We start from the raw sequence: 24,937 nt of genomic DNA on the forward strand, positions 1-24,937 counted from the left end.
GAGGGTGCGTGTGTATGTGTGCGTGTATACGTGGGAGAGAGTGGGTGTGTATGTGTGCGCACGTACTGGGGAGAGAGAGAGTGAGTGTGTGTGTGCATACATGGAAGAGTGAGTTTGTGTGTGTGCGTATGTGTGAGAGAGTGACTGTGTATGTATACAGGGGAGAGTGAGTGAGTGTGTATGTGTAAGTGTGTTTGCACATAAGTGGGAGAGTGAGTGAGTGTGTATGTGTGTGTGTACATGGGAGAATGAGTGTGTGTGTGTGCATGTGTTCGTGGGAGAGAGAGTGAGTGTGTGTGTACATCAGAGAGAGAGTGAGTGTGTGTTTATGTTTGCATGTGTGGGAGAATGAGTGAGTGAGTGTGCATATGTGTGGGGGAGAGAGAGTGAATGTGTGTGAGTTGGAATAAGTGAGTGTATATGTTGTATGTGTGTGTTTGTGCGTATGTCGGTGAGAGACTGAGTGTGCATCTGTGTTGTGTGTGCGTACGTGGGAGAGTGGGTGAGTGTGTATGTGTGTGTGCATACATAGGAGAGAGTGAGTGTGTATGTGTGTGTGTGCATACGTGGGAGAGGGAGTGAGTGAGTGTGCATATGTGTGAGAGTGAGAGTGAGTGTGGGAAAGAGTGAGTGCATGTGTATGTGTGTGTGCATGTATGTGGGAGACTGAGTGAGTGTGTATGTGTGTGTCTGTGTATCTGGGAGAGAGAGTGAATGTGAATGTGTGTGTATACGGGGGAGAGAGTGAGTGTGTGCGTACATGGGAAAGTGAGTGTGTATGTGTGTGTGTGTGCATACGTGGGAGAGTGAGTAAGTGTGTGTGTTTACATGGGAGAGAGAGTGAGTGTGTGTGCGTATGTGGGAGAGTGAGTGTGTGCGTGTGCATACGAGGAAGAGAGAGTGCATGTGTGCATACGTGGGCGAGAGAGTGAGTGTGTGTGTATGTGGGAGAGGGAGTGAGTGTGTGTGTACATGGGAAAGGGAGTGAGTGTGTGTGTGTGTATGTGGGAGAGAGAGTGAGTGTGTATGTGTGTGTGTGTACATGGGAGAGGGAGTGAGTGTGTGTGTGTGCACATGGGAGAGTGAGTGAGTGTGTATGTGTGTGTGTACGTGGGAGAGAGAGTGAGTGTGCATGTGTGTGTACGTGGGAGAGTGAGTGAGTGTGTATGTGTGTGCATACGTGGGAGAGAGATTGAGTGTGTGTGTGTATGTGGGAGAGGGACTGATGTGTGTGTGTGTATGTGGGAGAGGGAGTGTGTGTGTGTACATGGGAGAGAGAGTGAGTGTATGTGTGTACGTGGGAGAGAGATTGAGTGTGTGTGTGTACGTGGGGGAGAGAGTGAGTGTGTATGCGTACGTGGGAGAGGGAGTGAGTGTGTGTGTGTGCATGTGGGAGAGGGAGGGAGTATGTGTGTACGTGGGAGAGAGAGTGAGTGTGTGTGTGTACGTGGGAGAGAGAGTGTGTGTGTGTGTACGTGGGGGAAACAGTGAGTGTGTGTGCGTACATGGGGGAGAGAATGAATGAGTGGCACCTTTCCCAGCTGCTCCTGCCTGCCGGACGAACTCACAATTCTGCCCAATAAGTGTGTATGTGGGGAAGTGTAGTTTGTGCTAGTGTGCATGAAGAGAGTGAGTGTGTCTGTATGTGGGAGATAGAGTGAGGTTGTAATTTTCTTTGCCTGTTGGCTAAGGGTGTCATAGCAGGCGTGAGCAGACAAACTGGTGGGAAAGCCAAAAATTAGTTTCACATCACCGTGAAACTAGTTTGCAATTGTCCGCTCCACCCGTTAATGGTGGACTGCATTTCCCGCCACCTCACATTGGGAAGTTCATTTTCATACACCTGCATATCATTCTAAGCCCTGCTTGCTGAAATCATCCCCGCATGTCAAATTTATCACCCACATCAGTAAGAAAACACATTGGTGCAGAACACGCCTCGACAAGTGTGACATGCAGAACCTGGGACTTACTGCCAGGGCCTCGCTCACATCGCGGACAACCACAGAGCAGAAGATGCTGGAGACCAACAGCAATGGGACCCTGGAGGAACATGCATCGCATGCTGGGTGTAATCTCATGGACATGGCTCCACACAAAGCAGCTCACGGGAGGTGGAAAGTCACTGTTCAGGGTCTGCCTCGGGGACGTAAGAGGGGAGAATACAACAACTGGGGAAGTAGGTGTAAGGGGGAGGAAGATGTAAGGGAAGGAGTTCAGAGAGGGGCAGGACTTTGGGAGGAGGAAGGAGTTCGGAGGTAGGGCGGAGTCCAGGGGGAGGGAGGATGGAGTCGGGGGGGGGTGGGAAGAGTTGGGGGTGAAGGAAGGTGTAAGAAGGTGAACATGCAAGGGAGGGGTCTGTGGAGGCCCAGGTGAACATGCAAGGGAGGGGTCTGTGGAGTTGATGACTACCTCCTGGGAGGAGAAATGAGGGTGGGCGTGATGTGAGAGAGGCGGAGGGAGCCGGTAGGGTTAGGGGTGTGAGGGTGCGGTGGTAGTATTGGAAGGGATGACAAGGGTGGTTGGTGGGGACTCAGAAGCAGGCACGGACCCGGGGGGTGGGAAGGTGAAGGTCGGGGAGGTCAATGTGGTGGGGGTGGGATTCTTGGGAAGGTAGGGAACATGCACATTCACCTGGACATCCTGGAAAGAAAAGGGTTCTGGCTGGTCTGGGATGGTGGGAGGTGGAAGGTGATCCCAGACGTCAGCAGTTATGGGGAAAAGGACATGGATGACTGCGGAGGGGAAAGGATGGGGGAGCTAAAGACAAACTTCACCAGAACCATGTTTCTAACATTGAAAGTGAAATGAGCCTAGTGTTGGGTGGTGTGATCAGTGGGTGGGTGGAGGTGCAGGTTGGCTCAGATGGACAACTGAAAGAGAACCCCAGCAGGCAACATTGAAAATGCTTGGGACAGTGAGATGAGTGTGATGGAGAAAGGATCCACATGCATGAGAGTGATTGCACGAGTCTCTGAAAGGCCCTGCCACATATACACTTCTCCCTCCAGAATCACTCCTGGGCTGGCTGCGTGCAGCTGAACTGCTAGTGGGGGGTGAGGGGGTGCAGGGGGAGGACTCACGAAGCCTGTCGAAGAAGCTGACAGACAACTTTACACATTATTCAGTGAAAGTGAAAATATTTTCAGATTATAAAATGACAAATGTAACCACATGATCAGAAATTCAATGGTCGGCCATGTTGCCTCTGCTGACATCGGCATGGATCCTCTGGAGAGCTGAGGCCTTGAGGGACCCAGCTTGTTTTGGCTCTTGTGGGCCAACTGCTCCCTCTGCGATGACAGAGAAGGTTGAGGGGGTCACAGGCAAAGGGGACTCAGAGGGAGAGGACAGCCTCTGAGATCCCTGAGTGGATGACCCAGGGGTGTCCAGTTGCTGCTCCTCCTCCCTTTGGGTGCCCGAGGGCCCCGGCCTGACTCCTTGAGGGGAAGGAGCACCTGGAGGGATGTCAAGGTGCCCCATTTCCCTCTCGCGTTGCCACTTCAGGGCTCACCCATGGCTCCCGCCATGCAGTGCAGGTCTGTGCGCATCTCCGCATTCAGCTGGAGCAGGGTCTCCATGGTGTCCACCATCGTCCCCTTGGAGACCTCCATAGACACACATGTGAGCACCATCAGAGAGCAGGTGGACACACTGCTCTAGCTCACGTGCCACCCTGTTGAGGGATTCCAACAGCTCTGTGTGATGTTCCCTCACCTTCTGTTGCCTGCCCATGATGATTTGGAAGGCCAAATCCAGAGGCTGATCATCTGACTCTAGCCTCATACATGCCTCTTCCCCAGCTGTCCTCTGAGTGCCGGGGAGCTCAGCTGAACCTGCCTTCTCCTGCCACAGACACATGTCCATGCGGTGACCACCAGATTATGAACCCCAGCCTGCTCTAGATCTAGGTCCTACTGAGGTGTGTGTCTCTGCGCTGGTGGAGGGTGTGGGTAAGTGCTTCCAGGCTGCTTATTTCCGGCTCTTCAATGAAGGAGGTGTCCGCTTGGCTGGAGGTGAGGACCTGGATGGAGCTGAGGGACTGGCTGGCTGAGGGTGTCGGTCACTTGGCAGAGCTCCCTGTGAATCAAAGTGGAGACAATTAGTGCATGTCAGCAGAGTCAAAAGCAGGAGAGAGAGCACTCACAGTTGTGTTGAGAGAGGGATGATGTGTACAGGATCCTCACGTGGGTGTTCTCTGCTGACCTCACGTCGCCAGAGGCACGGTCCACGTCCTTACCTGTCAGCGCGATGGCCACTCCTCAAAATGAGTAAAGGGCCTAATGTGGGCCACTCCACCAGGGACCTCTCCATCCTGTTGTGAGCAGGTTTCTCCTGCATGAAAACAGATGGAGAGAGTTTGAGCAGGGCACATGGCACCGCGTTGATGTTTGTGTGGTGAGCAGAGCCATTGACGGATTGAGGATGTAAGCTGCAGAGGATATGAGCCTGATGGAGATGTGAGGGTGTGTGTGAGAGTTAGTGGCATTGTCCCTTGAGCTGTGAGATCCCTATGGACGTGTGATGTGTTTGTGTGTGTGTGTGAGTTGAGAGAAATGAGAAGAATGAGTTACCCTGGCGGAATGGAGGAGATCCTTCACCCTCTTTCGGCACTGGGTGGCTGTCCTCTTTTGCAGGGCATTGCCACTGACCACTGCCTCCCAAGCCACTGCTGCCACCACCTCCCAAGCTGGATTGGTGACCTTGCTCACTGGCATTTACCCAGAGTTGGGGTAGATGATTTTGCAGCGGTCCTCCACTGTGCCCAGTAGGTGCCTGAGGGAGGCATCGCTAAATCTTGGGCAGCATGTTTCCTCCCTTTAGCAGCATCAGTTCCCAGAAATTTCCTATCCCTTGAAGAGTGCTAGCACTGAGCAGGGGTGGCCTTTATATATGGCACCCAGTTTACTGAAGGCTGAGGTGACGGCAGGGTGGACAAGTGAGAGGACAAATGTGAGTGTGTGTGCCGGTGATCCAGTATATTTCATGGGAATGAGGCGGGATTGGGATGATACGTCATGAAAACCCGCCATTGTGGCCAGTGGGTAAAATGTCCTTTTTCCCGCCCACTACTGCACTTAGTGCAAATCTGGGACAATTGCACCCTGAGTTTGTGCGTGGTTGTGTGTGTGTTTGTGTGTGTGTTTGTGGGTGACAGTGGGTGTGCACATGGGAGAGTGTGTGTGTGTGTTTAGGGGGCAGGGAGAGTATGTGTGTGTGGGAGGGAATCACAGAATCACACAGTGCAGAAGAGGCCCATCAAGTCTGCACCGACACATGAGAAACACCTGACCTACCTACCTAATCCCATTTACCAGCACTTGGCCCATAGCCTTGAATATAAAGATGTGCCAAGTGCTCATCCAGGTACTTTTTAAAGGATGTGAGGCAACTTGCCTCCACCACCCTCCCAGACAGCGCATTCCAGACTGGGTAAAAAAGTTTTTCCTCACATCCCACCTAAACCTCCTGCCCCTCAACTTGAACTTATGTCCCCTCGTGACTGATCCTTCAACTAAGGGGAACAGCTGCCCCCTATCCACCCTGTCCATGCCCCTCATAATCTTGTACACCTCGATCAGGTCACCCCTCAGTCTTCTCTGCTCCAACGAAAACAACCCAAGTTTATCCAACCTCTCTTCATAACTTAAATGTTTCATCCCAGGCGATATCCTGGTGAATCTCCTCTGCACCCCCTCCAGTGCAATCACATCCTTCCTATAATGTGGCAACCAGAACTGCACACAGTACACCAGCTGTGGCCTCACCAAGGTTCTATACAACTCCAACATGATCTCCCTATTTTTGTAATCTATGCCTCGATTGATAAAGGCATGTGTCCCAAATGCCTTTTTCACCACCCCACTAACATGCCCCTCCGCCTTCAGAGATCTATGGACACTCACGGCGAGGTCCCTTTGTTCCTCAGAACTTCCTAGCATCATGCCGTTCATTCAATACTTTCTTGTCAAATTACTCCTTCCAAAGTGTATCACCTCACACTTTTCAGGGTTAAATTTCATCTGCCACTTATCTGCCCATTTGACATCCCATCTATATCTTCCTGTAGCCCAAGACATTCAACCTCATTGTTAACCACCCAGCCAATCTTTGTGTCATCTGCAATCTTACTAATCCTACCCCCCCAAATAGTTATCTATGTCGTTTATTTAAATGACAAATAATAGGGGACCGAGCACAGATCCCTGTGGTACGCCACTGGACATTGGCTTCCAGTCACTAAAGCATCCTTCTGTCATCACTCTCTGTCTCCTACAACTAATCCAATTTTGAATCCACCTTGACAAATTATCCTGTAACCCATGTGCATTTGCCTTCTTTATAAGTCTCCCATGTGGGACCTTGTCAAAGGCTTTGCTGAAATCCATATAAACTACATCAACTGCACTACCCTCATCTACACACCTGGTCACCTCCTCAAAAAATTCAGTCAAATTTGTTAGGCATGACCTCCCTCTGACAAAGCCATGCTGACTATCCCTGATCAAACCTTGCCTCTCCAATTGGAGACAGATTCTCTCCTTCAGAATTTTCTCCAATAGTTTCCCTACCACTGACTCACTGGCCTGTAGTTACCTAGCTTATCTCTACAACCCTTCTGAAATAGCGGAACCACATTTGCTGTTCTCCAGTCCTCTGGCAACTCCCCCATGGCCAGAGAGGAATTAAAAATTTGGGTCAGAGCCCCTGTGATCTCCTCCCTTGCCTCCCTCAGCAGTCTGGGACACAAATCATCCAGACCTGGAGATTTGTCCACTTTTAAGCCTGCCAACACCTCCAATACCTTGTCACTTCCTATATCAATTTGCTTAAGAACCTCGCAGTCTCTCTCCCTGAGTTCGATACCTTCATCCTCATTCTCTTGGTTGAAGACGGATGTGAAGTATTCGTTCAACACTCTACCGATGTCCTCTTGCTCCACCCATAGATTGCCCCCTTGGTCCCTTATGGGCCCTACTCTTTCCCTGATTATCCTCTTTCCATTGATATATTTATAGAATATCTTGGGATTTTCCTTACTTTTACCAGCCAGAGCTTTCTCATATCCCCTCTTTGCTCTCCTAATTGCTTTCTTAAGCTCCACATTGCACTTTCTGTACTCCACTAATGCCTCCGCTGATTTGCTTCCCCTGTACCTGCTAAAAGCCTCTTTTTTCCTTCTCATTGTATCCTGAATATCTCTGGTCTTAAATACATTCAATGACCTGGCCTCCACAGCCTTCTGTGGCAAAGATTTCCATAGATTCACCACTCTCTGGCTAAAGAAGTTTCTCCTCATCTCTGTTCTAAAAAGTCTTCCTTTTACTCTAAGGCTGTGCCCTCAGATCCTAGTCTCTCCTACTAATGGAAACAACTTCCCCACGTCCTAGGCCTTTCAGTATTCTGTAAGTTTCAATCAGATCCCCCCTCATCCTTCTGAACTCCATCGAGTATAGACCCAGAGTCCTCAAACATTCCTCATATGTTAAGCCTTTCATTCCTGGGATCATTCTTGTGAACCTCCTCTGGACCCTTCCAGGGCCAGCACATCCTTCCTGAGATATGGGGCCCAAAGTTGCTCACAATATTCTAAATGTGGTCTGACCAGAGCCTCATAAAGCCTCAGCACCACATCCCTGCTTTTATATTCTAGTCCTCTCGAAATAAATGCCAACATTGCATTTGCCTTCCTAACTACCGACTCAACCTGCAAGTTAACCTTAAGAGAATACTGGACTAGGACTCCCAAGTCCCTTTGCAGACCAGATTTCTGAATTCTATCCCCATTTAGAAAATAGTCTATGCCTCTATTCTTCCTACCAAAGTGCATGACCTCACACTTCCCCACGTTGTATTCCATCTGCCACTTCTTTGTCCATTCTCCTAACCTGTCTAAATCCTTCTGCAGCCTCCCCACTTCCTCAATACTACCCGTCCCTCCACCTATCTTTGTATCATCTGCAAACTTATCCAGAATGCCCTCAGTTCCTTCATCTAGATCTTTAATGTATAAAGTGAAAAGTTGTGGTCCCAACACTGACCCTTGCAGAACTCCACTAGTCACCGGCAGCCATCCTGAGAAAGACCCCCTTATCCCCATTCTCTGCCTCCTGCCAGACAGCCAGTCTTCTATCCATGCTAGTACCTTGCCTCTAACACCATGGGTTCTTATCTTACTGAGCAGTCTCCTGTCCGGCACCTTGTCAAAGGCCTTCTGGAAGTCCAAGTAGATAACATCCATTGGCTCTTCTTTGTCCAACCTACTCATTACCTCCTCAAAGAATTCTAACAGATTTGTTAGGCATGACCTCCCCTTGATGAAACCATGCTGCCTTTGCCCTATTTTACCATGCACTTCCAAGTATTCTGAAATCCCATCCTTAATAATGGACCCTAAAATCTTACCAACGACCTAGGTCAGGCTAATCAGCCTGTAATTTCCCGTCTTTTGCCTCACTCCCTTCTTAAACAGGAGGTTACATTAGCGATTTTCCAGTCCTCTGGGACCCTCCCTGACTCCGGTAATTTCTGAAAGATCACCACTAATGCCTCCACTATCTCTTCAGCTATCTCCTTCAGAACTCTGGGGTGTAATCCATCTGGTTCAGGTGATTTACCCACCTTCAGACCTTTCAGTTTTCCTAGCACCTTCTCTTTGGTAATGGCCACCATACTCACCTCTGCCCCCTGTTTCTCTTGAACTTTGGGGATGTTACGTCGTGAAGACTGACACAAAGTACCTAATTCAGTTCCTCCGCCATTTCTTTGTTCCCCACTACTACTTCTCCAGCGTTATTTTCCAATGCCCAATGTCCACTTTTGCCTCTCTCTGACCCTTTATATATCTAAAAAAAACTCTTGCAATCTTCTTTTATATTACTGGCTAGTTTACCCTCATATTTAATCTTCTCCCTCCTTATTTCTTTTTTAGTTGTCCTCTATTGGCCTTTTTAGGCTTCCCAATCCCCTGGTTTCCCACTGCTCTTTGCCGTATTGTATGCTTTCTCTTTAGCTTTTATGCTGTCCCTGACTTCCCTTGTCAGCCATGGTTGCCTCGTCCTCCCTTTAGTATGCTTCTTCTTTGTAGGGATGAATTTTTGCTGTGTCTCCCAAAATACTTCCAGAAACTCCTGCCATTGCTGTTCCACTGTCTTTCCTGCTAGGCTCATCTCCCAGTCAATTCTGGCCAGCTCCTCCCTCATGCCTCTGTAGTTGCCTTTATTCAACTGTAATACCGTTACATCTGATTCCAGCTTTCTCCTCTCAAGTTGCAGGGTAAATTCTAACAATATTATGGTCACTTCCTCCTAAGGTTCCCTTCACCTTAAGCTCCCTTATCAAATCTGCCTCATTACACATCACTAAATCTAGAATTGCCTGTTCCCTAGTGGGCTCCACCACAAGCTACTCCAAAAAGCCATCTTGTAGACATTCCACAAATTCCTTTTCTGGGGATCCACTACCAACCTGATTTTCCCAGTCTACCTGCATATTGAAATTCCCCATGATCACTGTAATCTTGCCTTTCTTCCACGCCTTTTCTATCTCCTGGTGTATCTTGTGCCCCACGTCCTGACTACTGTTCGGAGGCCTGTACATAACTCCCATTATGTTTTTTTGACCTTTGCGCTTCCTCAACTCTACCCACAGAGATTCTATATCATCTGACCCTACGTCGTTTCTTGCTTTCCATTTAATTTAATTTCTTACTAACAAAGCAACCCCACCCCCTCTGCCAACCTGCCTATCTTTTCGATAGGATGTATATCCTTGGATATTTAGCTCCCAGTCCTGATCCCCTTGCAGCCATGTCTCCATGATGCCCACCACATCATACCTGCCAATTTCAATCTGCGCCACAAGCTCATTTACCTTATTTCTTATACTGCCTGCATTCAGATACAACACCTCCATTTCTATATTTCCCATCCCTCCTCTCATTGTTGTCCCTCTATTTGATGTGCTTGAAATTAGATTCCTAGCCCTTTCCAAATACTCTGTCCTATTTTGTGTTCTAGAGACTTTAATAGCCTCTCTTGGGCTCTCCTTTTTTTCAATTTTTTCATAATTTTCCATGAAGTTGAATCCACCCCCCACATGCTAACCTGTTGCTTTGTTTCCCATTAGTCATACTTCTTGGAGTTTTACCCTTCCCTCCCCCCCACTTTCTAGTTTAAAGTCCTGTTGACCACTCTATTTACCCTTTTCACTAGAACATTGGTCCCAGATCGGTTCAGGTGGAGACCATCCCAACGGTACAGATCCCCCTGTTCCAATACTGATGCCAGTGCCCCACGAAATGGAACCCCTCTTTCCCTCACCACTCCTTTAGCCATGTGTTTACTTCTCTTATTCTCATGTTCCTATGCCAATTTGCACATGGCTCGGGTAGTAATCTGGAGATTATAACCCTTGAGGACCTGTTCTTTAATTTAATTCCTAGTTCCTGATAATCCCCAAACAGGTCCTCTTTCCTAGTCTTACCTATGTTATTTGTCCCGACGTGGACCACAACAGCTGGATCCTCCCCCTCCCTCTACAATATCCTTTCAAGCTGGTCAGAGATGTCCCTAACCTGGCAGGCAACATACCATGCGGGACTCTCGATCCTGCTTACAAAGGATGCTATCAATTCCCCTAATTACAGAATCCCCTATAACTACCACTTGTCTTTTTACTCCCCCCTCTTGAATGGCCCCCTGTGTCACGGTGCTGTGGTCAGTTGGCTCATCCTCCCTACAGCCCTGTTCCTCATCCACACAGGGAGCAAGTACCTCGTACCTGTTAGACAAGGTCAAGAGCTGAGTCTCCTCTGTTCCTGAACACAGGATCCCTCTACCTGCCTCACTTGCAGTCACACCCTGCTGACCCTGACCACTGACCGAACTTGACGTACTTAATCTACCGGGTGTGACCGCCTCTTGATACAAAGCGTCCACGTAGCTCTCCCCCTCCTGGATGTGCCGCAGCGTCTGGAGCCTGGACTCCAGCTCATCAATTCTGGGCCGGAGTTCCTCCAGCAACCAACACTTGCTGCAGATATGGTCACTGTGGCTCGCAATGGGATCTGCCAGCTCCCACATCCTACAGCTGCAGCACATCACCTGCCCAGCCATCTCGACTTTGTTAATTAATTTATTAACTAGCTTTGTAGTGTTTTTTTTCAAATTTGGTGCAGATTTCCCACCAACCAATCAGGTCACAGCTTTCCTGTGACATCACCTTTTCAATTTTATCCTGTGTCTCCGCCACTCCTTGCGCTATTTTATCCTGTGTCTCCGGTGCTCTCCTCGCGCTCCTTTATCCTGTGCCTCCACTCCCCTCGCGCTCTTTTATCCTGTGTCTCCGCTCTCCTTGCGCTCTTTTATCCTGTGCCTCCGCTCTCCTCGCGCTCTTTTATCCTGTGTCTCCACCGCTCGCCTCGCGCTCTTTTATCCTGCATCTCCACCGCTCTCCTCATGCTCTTTTATCCGGTGTCTCTGCCATTCTCCTCGCGCTCTTTTATCCGGTGTCTCCGCCGCTCTCCTCGCGCTCTTTTATCCGGTGTCTCCGCCGCTCCTTGCGTTCTTTTATCCTGTGTCTCTGCCACTCCTCATGCTCTTTTATCCTGTGTCTCCGCCGCTCTCCTCGCGCTCTTTTATCCTGTGCCTCAGCTCTCCTCGTGCTCTTTTATCCTGTGTCTCTGCTCTCCTCACGCTCTTTTATCCTGTGTCTCTGCCGCTCTCCTCGTGCTTTTTTATCCGGTGTCTCCTCGTGCTCTTTTATCCTGTGTCTCTGCCCCTCCTCGCACTCTTTTATCCTGTGTCTCTGCTCGCCTCGCACTCTTTTATCCTGTGTCTCCGCCGCTCTCCTTGCGCTCTTTTATCCCATGTCTCTGCTCTCCTCGCACTCTTTTATCCTGTGTTCCGCTCTCCTCACGCTCTTTTATCCTGTGTCTCCGCTCTCCTCATGCTCTTTTATCCTGTGTCTCCACTCTCCTTGTGCTCTTATCCTGTGTCTCCGCTGCTCCTTGCGCTCTTTTATCCTGTGTCTCCGCTCTCCTCGTGCTCTTTTATTCTGTGTCTCTGCCGCTCTCCTCGCGCTCTTTTATCCTGTGTCTCCGCTCTCCTCGTGCTCTTTTATCCTGTGTCTCCGCTGCTCTCCTTGCGCTCTTTTATCCTGCGTCTCTACTGCTCTCCTCACGCTCTTTTATCCTACGCACCCACACACATACACACTCACTCACTCACTCTCCCCTATACACACACACATACACACTAAGTCTCTCTCCCATGTACGCGCACACACACACACACTCACTCACTGTTCCCCACACATATGCACACACACTCACTCTCTCTCCCACATACACACACACACACAAACTCACTCACTGTCTCTCCCATGTACACACACACATACATACACACTCACTCACTGTCCCACAAAAACACACACACACTCTCCCATGAACACACACACACACACACTCTCTCTCCCACGTACACACACACATATACACTCACTCACTCTCCCATGTACACACACACACACACACACACACTTACTCTCCCATGAACATGCACACACACACATTCACTCTCTCCCATGAAAGCACACACACACTCTCTCTCTCCCACGTACACACACACACACACTCACTCTCCCACGTATACACACACATGCACACACACTCACTCTCTCTCCCACATACGCACACACACACACACTCACACTCACACTCACATTCGCTCACTCTCCCACGTACGCACACACACACTCACTCTCTCTCCCCCTAAACATACACACTCACTCGCTCTCCCACATATGCACACACACATACACTCTCACTAACTCTCCCACATATGCACTCATTCTCACTCCCCCGTACGCACACACACACACACATACACACACTCTCTCCCACACACACTCTCTCTCCCACACACCCTTTCTCTCACACACACACTATCTCTCTCCCCTGCACACACACTCACTCTCTCTCCCATGTATGCACACACACACACACTCTCTCTCCCATGAACACACACACTCTTTCTCTCACATACGCACACAAACACATACACACTCACTCACTCTCCCATGTACACACACACACACACACTCACCCTGTCTCCCATGTACGCGCACACACACACTCACTCTCCCTCATACACACACATATACACTCACTCATTCTCCCTGTACACACACACACACACACACACACTTGCTCACTCTCCCATGTGTGCACACACACACACACACACACACTCACTCTCCCATATACACACTCGCTCACACTCCCACGCACACACACACACACATACAAACTTACTCTGTCTCCCACGTACGCGCACACACACATACACACTCACTCATTCTCCCACATACGCACTCAGACATACTCACTCTCTCTCCCCTGTACACATACACACATACACACTCATTCTCTCTCCCATGTATGCACACACACACTCACTCTCCCGCATACACACACATACGCATACACACTCACTCATTCTCCCTGTACATACACACACACACATACACACTCACTCTCTCTCCCACGTTTGCACCCACACACTCACTCTCCTGCATACACATACATACACATACACACTCACTCATTCTCCCTGTACACACACACACACATAGACACTCACTCTCTCTCCCATATATACACAGACACACACACACACTCGCTCACTCTCCCCCTAACATATGCACACTCACTCACCCTCTCTCCCAAGTACTCACACTAACACACAAACTCACTCACTCTCTCCCACGTACACACACACATACGTATACACTCACTCACTCTCCCATGTACGCACACACACACACACACACACACACACACATGCTCTCTCCCACGAACACACACACACACACACACACACACACATACACTCACTCTCTCTCCCACGAAAGCACATATGCACTCTCTATCCCACAAAAACACACACACACAAGCTCTCTCACGAACACACACACACACACACTCTCTCTCCCCCACATACACACACATACACACTCACTCACTCTCCCATGTGTGCACACACACAAACACACACACACACACACATTCACTCTCCCATATACACACACACTCTCCCTCCCATGTACGCACACAGACACACACACACTCGCTCACTCTCCCACGCACGCACACACACACATACAAACTTACTCTGTCTCCCACGTACGTGCACACACACATACACACTCACTCATTCTCCCACATACGCACTCAGACATACTCACTCTCTCTCCCCTGTACACACATACACACTCACTCTCTCCCACATATGCACACTCACTCTCTCTCCCATGTACGCATACACACAGACATACACACTCACTAACTCTCCCACATGCACACACACACATGCACAATCATTCACCCTCCCATGCACGCATACACACTCACTCTTTTCCACACATGCACACACACATACACCCTCACTCACTCTCCCACACCCACACACATTCACTCTCTCTCCCATGTACACACACATACGCACGCACTTTCTCTCCCACATACGCACACATACACTCACTCTTTCCCACCCACACACACACTCTCTCTCCCCCACACATACGCACACTCACTCACTCTCTCTCCCACATACCCACACACATACACATACACTCACACACACACACACACGCAGACACACACACACTCGCTCACTCTCCCCCACACATATGCACACTCACTCTCTCTCCCACGTACTCACACACACACACAAACTCACTCACCCTCTCCTACGTACACACACACATACGTATACACTTACTCACTCTCCCATGTATGCACACACACACACACACTCTCTCTCTCGCACGAACACACACACACACACACACATATACACTCACTCTCTCTCCCACGAAAGCACATATGCACTCTCTCTCCCACAAAAACACACACACACACTCTCCCACGAACACACACACACACTCTCTCTCCACGTACACACACATATACACACTCACTCACTCTCCCATGTACGCACACACATATACACTCACTCTCTCTCCCACGAAAGCACATATTCACTCTCTCTCCCACAAACATGCACACACACACTCTCTCTCCCACGTACACACACACATATACACTCACTCACTCTCCCATGTGTGCACACACACACACACTCACTCTCCCATATACACACACATACACACTCACTCTCCCTCCCATGTACGCACACAGACACACATACACACTCGCTCACTCTCCCACGCATGCACACACACACATACAAACTTACTCTGTCTCCCATGTATGAGCACACACACATACACACTCACTCATTCTCCCACATACGCACTCAGACATACTCACTCTCTCTCCCCTGTACACACACACACATACACACACACTCTCTCCCACGTATGCACACTCACTCTCTCTGCCATGTATGCATATACACAGACATACACACTTGCTAACTCTCCCACATGCACACACACACATGCACAATCACTCACCCTCCCATGCACGCACACACACACTCACTCTTTTCCACACATGCACGCACACACATACACCCTCACTCACTCTCCCACACCCACACACATTCACTCTCTCTCCCATGTACACACACACATACGCATGCACTCTCTCTCCCACATACGCACACATACACTCACTCTTTCCCACCCACACACACTCTCTCTCCCCCGCACATACGCACACTCACTCACTCTCTATCCCACATACCCACACAAATACACACTCACTCTCTCCCATGTATGCACACACACACACACTCACACTCACTCCCCCGTATGCGCACACACTGATTTACACTCACTCACTCTCCCACGTACACACACACACTCACTCTCTCCCTTCCATATGCACACACATATACACTCACTCACTCTCCCATGTACGCACACACACTCAGTCTCTCTCCCCCGTATGCACGCACACACACACACACACACACACGCACACTCACTCTCTCTCCCATGTATGCACTCACTCTCACTCCCCCTTACACATGCACACACACACTCTCTTTCCCACACACACACTCTCTGCCGCACACACACTGTCTCTCCCGCACACTCTCTCTCTCTCCCGCATGCACACTCTCTCTCCCGCACACACACTCTCTCTCTCTCCCAAACACACACTCTCTATCCCGCACACACTCTCTCTCCCACACACACAAACTCTCTCTCCCCCGCACACACCCACACTCTCTCGCCCACACACACATTCTCTCTGTCTTTCTCCCGCACATACAATCTCTCTCTCCCACACACACACTCTCTCTCTTTCTCCTGCACACACACTCTCTCTCTCCACACACACACACACTCTCTCTCTCTACCACACACACACTCTCTCTGTCTTTCTCCCACACATACACTCTCTCTCCCACACACACACTCTCTCTCTTTCTCCCGCACATACACTCTCTCTCTCCCATACATACTCTCTCTCTCTCCCACACACACACTCTCTCTCTCCCACACACACACTCTCTCTCTTTCTCCCGCACATACACTCTCTCTCTCCCATACATACTCTCTCTCTCTACCACACAGACACTCTCACTGTCTCACACACACTCACCATGGCACCTTCTGTCTCTCCGGGCCCTGCTGTCTTACGCTCTCGCTAGGCCCGCCGCAACTTTCCCCCTCCATTGTGCCCACAGCATGACCCCCCACCCCTCTCGGTCCCGGCAGCCCTCAGCACACTCACCACCACTGGTATTAGCTGTTCCTCCAATCAGAGAGTAACGAGCCTATCGGCAGCAATTGTGAGAAAGGAACGACCTCTGATTGGATGAGCAGCTGCTTACAAAATCTTGAATCTCACTTACCTGTCTTACCAGCATTTTGAACAGTAGCTCCAGGGGCTATGGTGAGGCTGGCGGGCTGCAGGTTGGACAAGCCTGATCTAAATAGTGAGAGATTGCAGAGCTCTGAAATGCAGAGGGATCTGGGTGTTTTAGTGCATGAATCACAAAAGGTTACTATGCAGATACAGCAAGTAATTAGAAAGCTAATAGAATGTTAGAATTTATTCGAGGGGAATTGATTACAAAAGTAAAGAGATTATGCTTAATTTATACAGGGCATTGGTGAGACCACATCTGAAGTATTGTGTACATTATTGGTCTCCTTATTTAAGGAAGATAGTAAATGCATTAGAAGCAGTTCAGAGAAGGTTTACTCAGCTAATACCTTTATTAGAATAGTTGCCATATGAGGAAAGGTTGGACAGACTAGGCTTGTATTTGCTGGAGCTTAGAAGAGTAAGAGGCGACTTGATTGAAACCTTTAAAATCCTGAGGGGTCTTGGCAGGGTGGATGTGGAGAGGATGTTTCCTCTTGTGGGAGAATCTAGAACTAGGAGTCACTGTTTAAAAATAAGGGGTGGCTCATTTAGAACAGAGATGAGATGAAATGTTTTCTCTCAGAAGGCTGTGAGTCTTTGGAATTCTCTTCCTGAAAAGGCGGTGGAAGCAGAATCTTTGGATATTTTTAAGGCAGAGGTGGATAGATTCTTAGTAAGCAAGGGGGTGATAGGTTATCAGGGGAAGACAAGAATGTGGAGTTGAGGTTACAGTCAGATTGGCATTGATCTTATTAAATGGTGAAGCAGGGTTGAGGGGCCAAGTGGCCTACTCCTGCTCCTAATTTGTATATTCATATGTTCGTATGTAACCCCTCCTCATAATTTAGTCCCACAATTTTTCCATGTGGAACTGTAACCCTTAAGTAGGATTTCCTTCCCCAAACTGGGAGTTCCTGGTGGGAGGCCCAGTTCCATGTTGAATATTAGGCCAATTCTGGAAGCTAAGGTTGGGTTAACTGTTCCTAGGGTGTGGAAGTGTGAAGCTCATGAAGCAACAGTCCATGAGCCTAAGTGTAGAGTGTTCATTGTATATCAATTAGGTCTAATTATATGCAGGATGGCATTTTGAAGTTTCGTTTGAGCACATATAAAGAGACATTTACTGAAACTACAGTGTGGCTGAGTTAAGAGGTATATGCTTGTAATGTTTCACTCTGTAAATATACCTAACTGAGTAAAGATTGGATCCTGTTTCGCCCTTCACCACTGGCTTTCTAGAATAGAATATAGAGGTAGAAAATTCTACATCAGCGAAGCAAGAAAAGCCAGCTTTAATCATTCATATCAAACCAAACTCACCGTAAATCTTAAATGCATAGCATGCCTTCAGATCACGCGGGGCCATCTCACTCAGCACAGAGAACATATCCAGAAAGTCATCCAAGGTCATGTTCCCCTCACTGTCCTCAGAAAATACCTCTACAATCCTCTGGCGGAAAGGATTGTCCTGCAGTGAGAGAATAGTGTCTGGAATGATACACTGCACTAAACAATAGTGTGAAACTTTCACCATCAAACCATGGCATCAGCTTTGTAGTAAGAAACAGGTGGAAATGTTGAGTTAGCGGAACACACTGAGTAATTGGTCCAATCATTGCTGGGGCAAAATTTCAGTTTACATTTGGACTTTGGAAAGTGGGTTAGTTTGGCTGTATTGGATTCAGATGGGATCAAACTGCCTTGACTATGGAGGATCTTTTTTTTTAATTCTTTCATGAGATGTGGGCATCGCTGCCAAGGCCAGCATTTGTTGCCCATCCCTAAATGCCTTAGAACTGAGTGGCTTTCTAGGCCATTTCAGAGGGCAGTTAAGAGTCAACTACATTACTGTGGGTCTGGAGTCACGTCAGCCAGGCCAGGTGAAGACAGCAGATTTCTTTCTCGAAAGGACATTAGTGAACCAGATGAGTTTTTACAACAATCGATGATAGTTTCATGGTTACTATTACTGAAACTAGCTTTATATTCCACATTTACTAATTGAATTCCTGTCCCCAAAGCATTAGCCTGGGCCTCTGAATTACTAGCCCAATGACATTACCACTTATGACATCATCTCCTCATATTTAAAGGAGCTCAAGCTATTTTTTATTCAGTTAAGTATTTGATGTGTAAGTTTTTGGGATGCAGGGTGTTTTGGGGGAATAATAGCACAGTGGTAATGTGCTATTATTAATCCTAGTCCCGAGGCCTGGATTAATGCCCAGAGACATGAGTTCACATCCCACCACGTCAGCTGGGCAATTTAAATTCAATTAATTAATAAATCTGGAATAAACTGCTTGTCTCAGTTATAATGATCATGAAACTACTGGATTATCATAATAAACAACTTGATCCACTATTGTCCATTATGGAAGGAAATCTGCCATCATTACCTGCTCCGGCCTACACTTGATTCCACACCCACAGGCAACGTGGTTAGTTCTTAACTGCCTCCCGAAGTGGTTTCGCAAGCCATTCAGTTTCAGTGGCAATTAGGAGTGGACAATGAATGCTGGCCTTATGTTGGGTTGTTTGGGATGCAGGATGTTTTAGTTCTGTTGGATTTTTAAGGCCTACACTTAATGCAACTTTAGTAAATTAGCAAATGAGTTGATAAATAGAAAACACTTATGGATATCATACACATGACCAGTAAATGAACTGTTAATAATATCCTTCTCAGTTTCCACCACTGGGCTGGCAGAGACAAGCTTGTCTCCTGGTCACTGGTGGGTATCAGGTTGCTGGAAGATTACTGAGAGACTCCTGTCAATTAGTACTTGCTGCATTATTCAATGTGGAGCAGTGATAGTGCTCTTAGCACAAACTGGTTTTCTGCACCCACCTACCTTCAGTTCTGGCATGCTGCCAATCAGCTCATAGGGGATCTTCACCTCGGGATTGTCCTTGTAATTGAGTGGTACTAACTGCGGAGCCAGGTCTCGGTAACGGTGGAACAATCTGGAACAAGGGAAAGAGGGAGCGAGAAACACTGCTCAGTGTTTTATCAAAGTCAGAAATGGTTTGCTTGAAGTTCCTTCACTGACTTGCCTTGTCACATCACGATTCCAAATACAGAACTTACCAAAGAATCATGGCTGATGAGAGCACCACAAGCCACTATTAGCTATTCAAAAAAAGGTGTCTTGTGGGAAGAGCTTGGAGCCTCTGAACAGACTCACATTTATATAGAGCACTTGATCCCAGACAGTGAATCCCATAATAAAGGTCAGCAGCTCTCTGATTGTGAATTTAACTTATCCACATCCTGTTACAGAGTCATGGCATGATACACCAGTAACAGAGATACCTTTAGCCACTTACTCCATTTTGTTCCTTATTCACCATTAACGTTCCAAAATATCAGGTCTTCACAGATCCTCACTCTCAACACAATCATCTCTTAACACATTGACTAAGCAGATACACACATCACTGAGATAACATTATCTGGGTGAAATTACCACGGATAACGAAGGATACACAAAATGAAATGCCGTTGTTTAGACATCAGCCCTATTCCATAGAGATGGTGAATAAGCTCTAAGAGTGACAACGCCACCAGCCATTTAACCATCAGGTTGCTGCACTGCCCACTATATCATCAGGTTTTCAGTCACACTTTAAGATGCTACTACCACAGTCCAGTAACAAAATTGCTCGGGTGTTGGAGAATTACCTCACTATAATGCTAACCGTTTCCAACACCTATGGCTGGTTAAAATATTTTGGAGGAAAGTCACAGATTTGTTGACTTCAAGCTGAAACAGCCGTGTTTACTCACCAATAGAAACAGAAAATGCTGGAAATACTCAACAACTTTGACTGCATCTGTGCAGACTAGAAACAAAGTGAATGTTTCAGGTGACCTTTCATCAGAAGTCCTGAAAAGTTGGCCTGCATTTTGAGTTCACAACACATTGCAATCTGGTGTGGAGGGGAGGAGGTGCACCAGGTGGTGAGGGGGGGTGCATGGGGGAGCGGAGTGGGGAAGGCGTCATACTCTGGGATGTAGGAACAGGTAACCAACCTATAAATCCTTCCAATACATCTGATGGCAGACGGAAAGAGTGAGAGAGTTTCCTGGTCAGCCATACTGCAGAAGTTGCAGTACTTTGCCAAGCATTATCATGGACCAATCCAATAGAAGTCCAAGGTCACCAATGTCTTCTTAAGCCACAGGACCTGAAGGAGGTGGAGGAGGATGGGGAAGGGAATCTGTTAATTGCGCAGTAATTGCATTTAACTGTATGCATTGTCATTCATTGGGGGGTCACTGGAGCCCATATAACAATAGATAGAGACCAAAAATTGCAGTTGTTGGGTTAGGAGGTATACACTTGTAATATGTAACTCTGTAAAAATGTATAAAATTGTGTAAAAATTGACTCCAGGTCCAAGCTTCACTAACTGCCTTTCTGGAATGGAATACACAGGAGTCTGGGCAGGGATCTACACAGCCCATTTCCACCATAGATGCTGCACCATCTAGAAATGCTAAGAAGAGGAAGAGTAAAAATTAACAGTAGTACAAGGGTTTGCATGTGGGGGTGTTAAACACTATTAGAATGTTTCCAATGTGAGTCACATAAATATTGTTTATTTCAAACACTTTCCTGTCTTGTCTATCCCAGATTGCTAAGTAATAAGTGACCTTCAGTTTTGTGATGATGGATGGGAAGACATGAGCAATGACACTGAGCAATGGGGTCTCTGAAAGAGAGCTTTGGTTGTTTGCAGGACTGCCTTGTGCTTGTGGCATTAGTAGGGATTGGGGGGTTCTATGGGCTACAAAACTGATTTCTGCATGTGACTGTTAGATGGTTGCACTGGTCCAACCTTATTGAACCTCACAATAACAAGGGCACCCTGGGAATCCCAAGTAGCAAGACACACCACAGGTGGTGCAATGCCTGGATCAGCTCCCATCTCCTCATTGCCCTCCTCCTCCTCCAGAGAAGCTCTGCACCTTGTTTTCCTGTAGGTCTAAGCCTCACTGCTGCGTAATGTGGAGAGCACAGCAAATCGTGACCATTCTGGGGAACCTGGCTGTGCGTACTCAAGGGAACCTTCAAATCTGTCCATGCACTTTCAGCCTGCTCATGCCTTCTTCGATGACACACATCTGATGGTCATGTGGCTTTCATTGTATCACCCCTGAACGGCATTAGTTGGATTCCTCATGGGTCACATTAGTTATGACTTTAAGTGGTTATCCCTTATCTCTAAGCAGCAAGCCAGTAAGCCTCCAAAGTGTGAAGAGATTAGGGAGGTTGGTTTGCTGCAGGGCAAAAGATGATGGTTGTTGCCCGGGAAACCTGCATGCACCTGCAGAAAGATCTGTTTCTGGCTGTGGATCAGTTGCATGTTGATGGGGTGGAAGCTCTTCTGGCAGATGAACTCCCCTGGGTGATCTGGGCTGTCAGGATTACCATGTGTGTGTGATTGATGGCACCCTGCATCTATGGGAAGCCAGCCAGAGACAAAACCCAAGCACCTGCTCATTCGCACTGCCATCATCACAGGCAAAATTGACATAAGTGTCAGTCCTGGCAACAAAGCCATCAGCAACAATGCCTACCTCATGCATTTGTGGGTGGCTGACTGTGAGATCCTGAAAATGTCTCCAGCAAGGCCCTGGAAGCAGCCAGGAGTGAAGAGGTTAAGGGTGATGGTGACTTTGACACCACCTGCATCACTTGGCACATATTGGAGTCTTTTCTTAATTTGATCATGGGATGTGGGCATCGCTGGCTGGGCCAGGATTTATTGCCCATGCCTATTTGCCCTTGAGAAGGTAGTGTTGAGCTGCCACCTTGAACTGCTGCAGTCCATGTGGTGTAGGTACACCCACAATGCTGTTAGGAAGGGAATTCTGGGATTTTGACCCAGCAACAGTGAAGGAATGGTGATATATTTCCAAGTCAGGATGGTGAGTGACTTGGAGGGGAACTTTCAGGTGGTGGTGTTCCCATCTATCTGCTGCCCTTGTCCTTCTAGGTGGTAGTGGTCGTGGGTTTGGAAGGTGATGTCGAAGGAGCCTTGGTGAATTCATATAGTACATCTTGTAGAGGTGTTCCCATCTATCTGCTGCCCTTGTCCTTCTAGGTGGTAGTGGTCGTGGGTTTGGAAGGTGATGTCGAAGGAGCCTTGGTGAATTCATATAGTACATCTTGTAGATGGTACACACTTCTGCTACTTTGTGTCAGTGGTGGAGGGAGTGAATGTTTAAAGTGGTGGATGGGATGCCAATAAAGCGGGCTTCTTTGTCCCGGATGATGTTGAGCTTCTTGAGTTGGAGCTGCACTCATCCAGGCAAGTGGAGAGTATTCTATTATCTGCCTGTAGAGCTTGTATGCTGGGCATGCCCACCAGTGAGCTGTAACCACTCTCTGCTCACTTTGTCTTGTGGAGTCCTCTTGGTCCTCAGCTGAGGTCCATAGTAACACAGCACCCTGACTGATCTGATAGATCAGAGCTCCAAAGTTCACATCAGCCACTGAATGGCCATTGCGTTCTCACGTTGCTTTCACTTGTGACTGCCAGGAGGTCCAGGAAGCCTATGGACTCACAGTTAAATTCCGAAAGCCATGTTAATATCACTGTAATAGAGTTATTAATATATTGAAATTAATAACCCATCTCTTTCGAGAGAGTTTCCTACATGCAACCTAACAAGCTCCAGTTAATATTGACAGCTTCCCAACACTCTTACATTTTTTCTGGATTTCACCTCCAACTTGCATTCAAATCCATGTTAAAACTTTTCCATAAATTTTGTTTCTCCACAGATGCTGCCTGATCAACTGAGAATTTCCAGGATTTCCTATTTTTATTTCCAATTCCAGCATCTGCAATATTTTGCTTTAATATTTGTGTTCACTCATTAGTTTGCACCAGTTAAACAGCTTAGATTGAAAGACCATTGTAAATAAGCAGGTATCTCATTCAATTGTCTTTTGTGTCTGATCCACTTTCAATGGTGTGGGGTTACAGTGTGCAGTATGCAGTTTAAATGAAGCTAGTTGCTTTACATGTAGCCTTGTTCAGGTTATTCAATGGTGATTTGCAACATTATTATTACCCTCAAGAAAGTAGCACAGTGGACTCATGGCTAAGATCAGAACTTCTGGAGTCAGGTGACAAGGAGCAGAAGGATAACAAACTGACTAGAAAACATTATTAAGAGAGGCAGGGTTAAAGGTTACTTTAACTGGCGAATAGTCAGAAGAAACTAGGATCAATGCTGTTATTCACCATTGATTGGCACAGATAGGATTGGCTGAGTCCTTCACTGCCATAACCATTCTCTGATTCTATGACAAAAATGATCTGGGTTTGAGAATCAGAAGTACAATTTTAAAACTTGCAGATGACACCAAATTGGGAATGCAGTTAATATGGGGGCAGACTGTGACAAAATATAGGAAGACATTAATAAACTTGACCGAGGAAGAAGGTGCTGCTGATGTCACGGCGAAAGAGGAGGTCGTTGAGATACTCGATGGGTTAAAAATTGATAAAGAGGAGGAATTAGAAAGTTTGGCTGCAGTTAAAGTTGCTAAGTCACCATGACCATATGAGATGCATCCAAGGATACTGAGGGAAGTAAGGTTGGAATTTATGGAGTTGCTGGGGATAATCTTCCAATCCTCCTCAGATAGAGGATCGCTGCCAGACGGCCTCCTGCAGAGGTCCCCAGCATCACAGATTCACTCCATGTGATATCAAGAAACAGCTGAAGGCACTGTATACTGCAAAAGCTATGCATCCTGACAATATTCTGGCAATAGTACTGAAGACTTGTGCTCCAGAACTTGCCGCGCCCCTCGTCAAGCTGTTCCAGTACAGTCACAACACTGGCATCTACCCAACTATATGGAAAATTGCCCAGGTATGTCCTGTACACAAAATTACAGGACAAATCCAACTCAACAGTCTACTCTCCATCATCAGCAAAGTAATGGAAGGGGTCATCAACAGTGCTATCAAGCGGCACTTGCTTAGCAATAACCTGCTCACTGACACTCAGGGCAGAATAGTCCCAGATTTGCACTAAGTGTGATTGTTTTACCTACC

At 47.6% G+C, this 24,937-nt stretch overlaps 1 protein-coding gene across 1 annotated transcript in view; it reads right to left on the reverse strand.

Annotated features, from left to right (window-relative positions):
* The window catches only part of cib3 (calcium and integrin binding family member 3), a 341,253-nt gene extending 321,066 nt beyond the window's left edge, over window positions 1–20,187 (reverse strand). Inside the window, exons 1-3 of the mRNA XM_041205485.1 lie at window positions 20,183–20,187; window positions 19,708–19,819; window positions 18,173–18,320 (exon numbers count right to left, since the gene is read on the reverse strand). Coding sequence (XP_041061419.1) covers window positions 18,173–18,320; window positions 19,708–19,819; window positions 20,183–20,187 — 265 coding nt within the window. The remainder of the gene's footprint in view (window positions 1–18,172; window positions 18,321–19,707; window positions 19,820–20,182) is intronic.
* Between the last annotated feature and the right edge of the window lie 4,750 nt (window positions 20,188–24,937).

This window comes from Carcharodon carcharias, chromosome 14 (assembly GCF_017639515.1).
Source record: "Carcharodon carcharias isolate sCarCar2 chromosome 14, sCarCar2.pri, whole genome shotgun sequence".
Classification (NCBI taxonomy): domain Eukaryota; kingdom Metazoa; phylum Chordata; class Chondrichthyes; order Lamniformes; family Lamnidae; genus Carcharodon; species Carcharodon carcharias.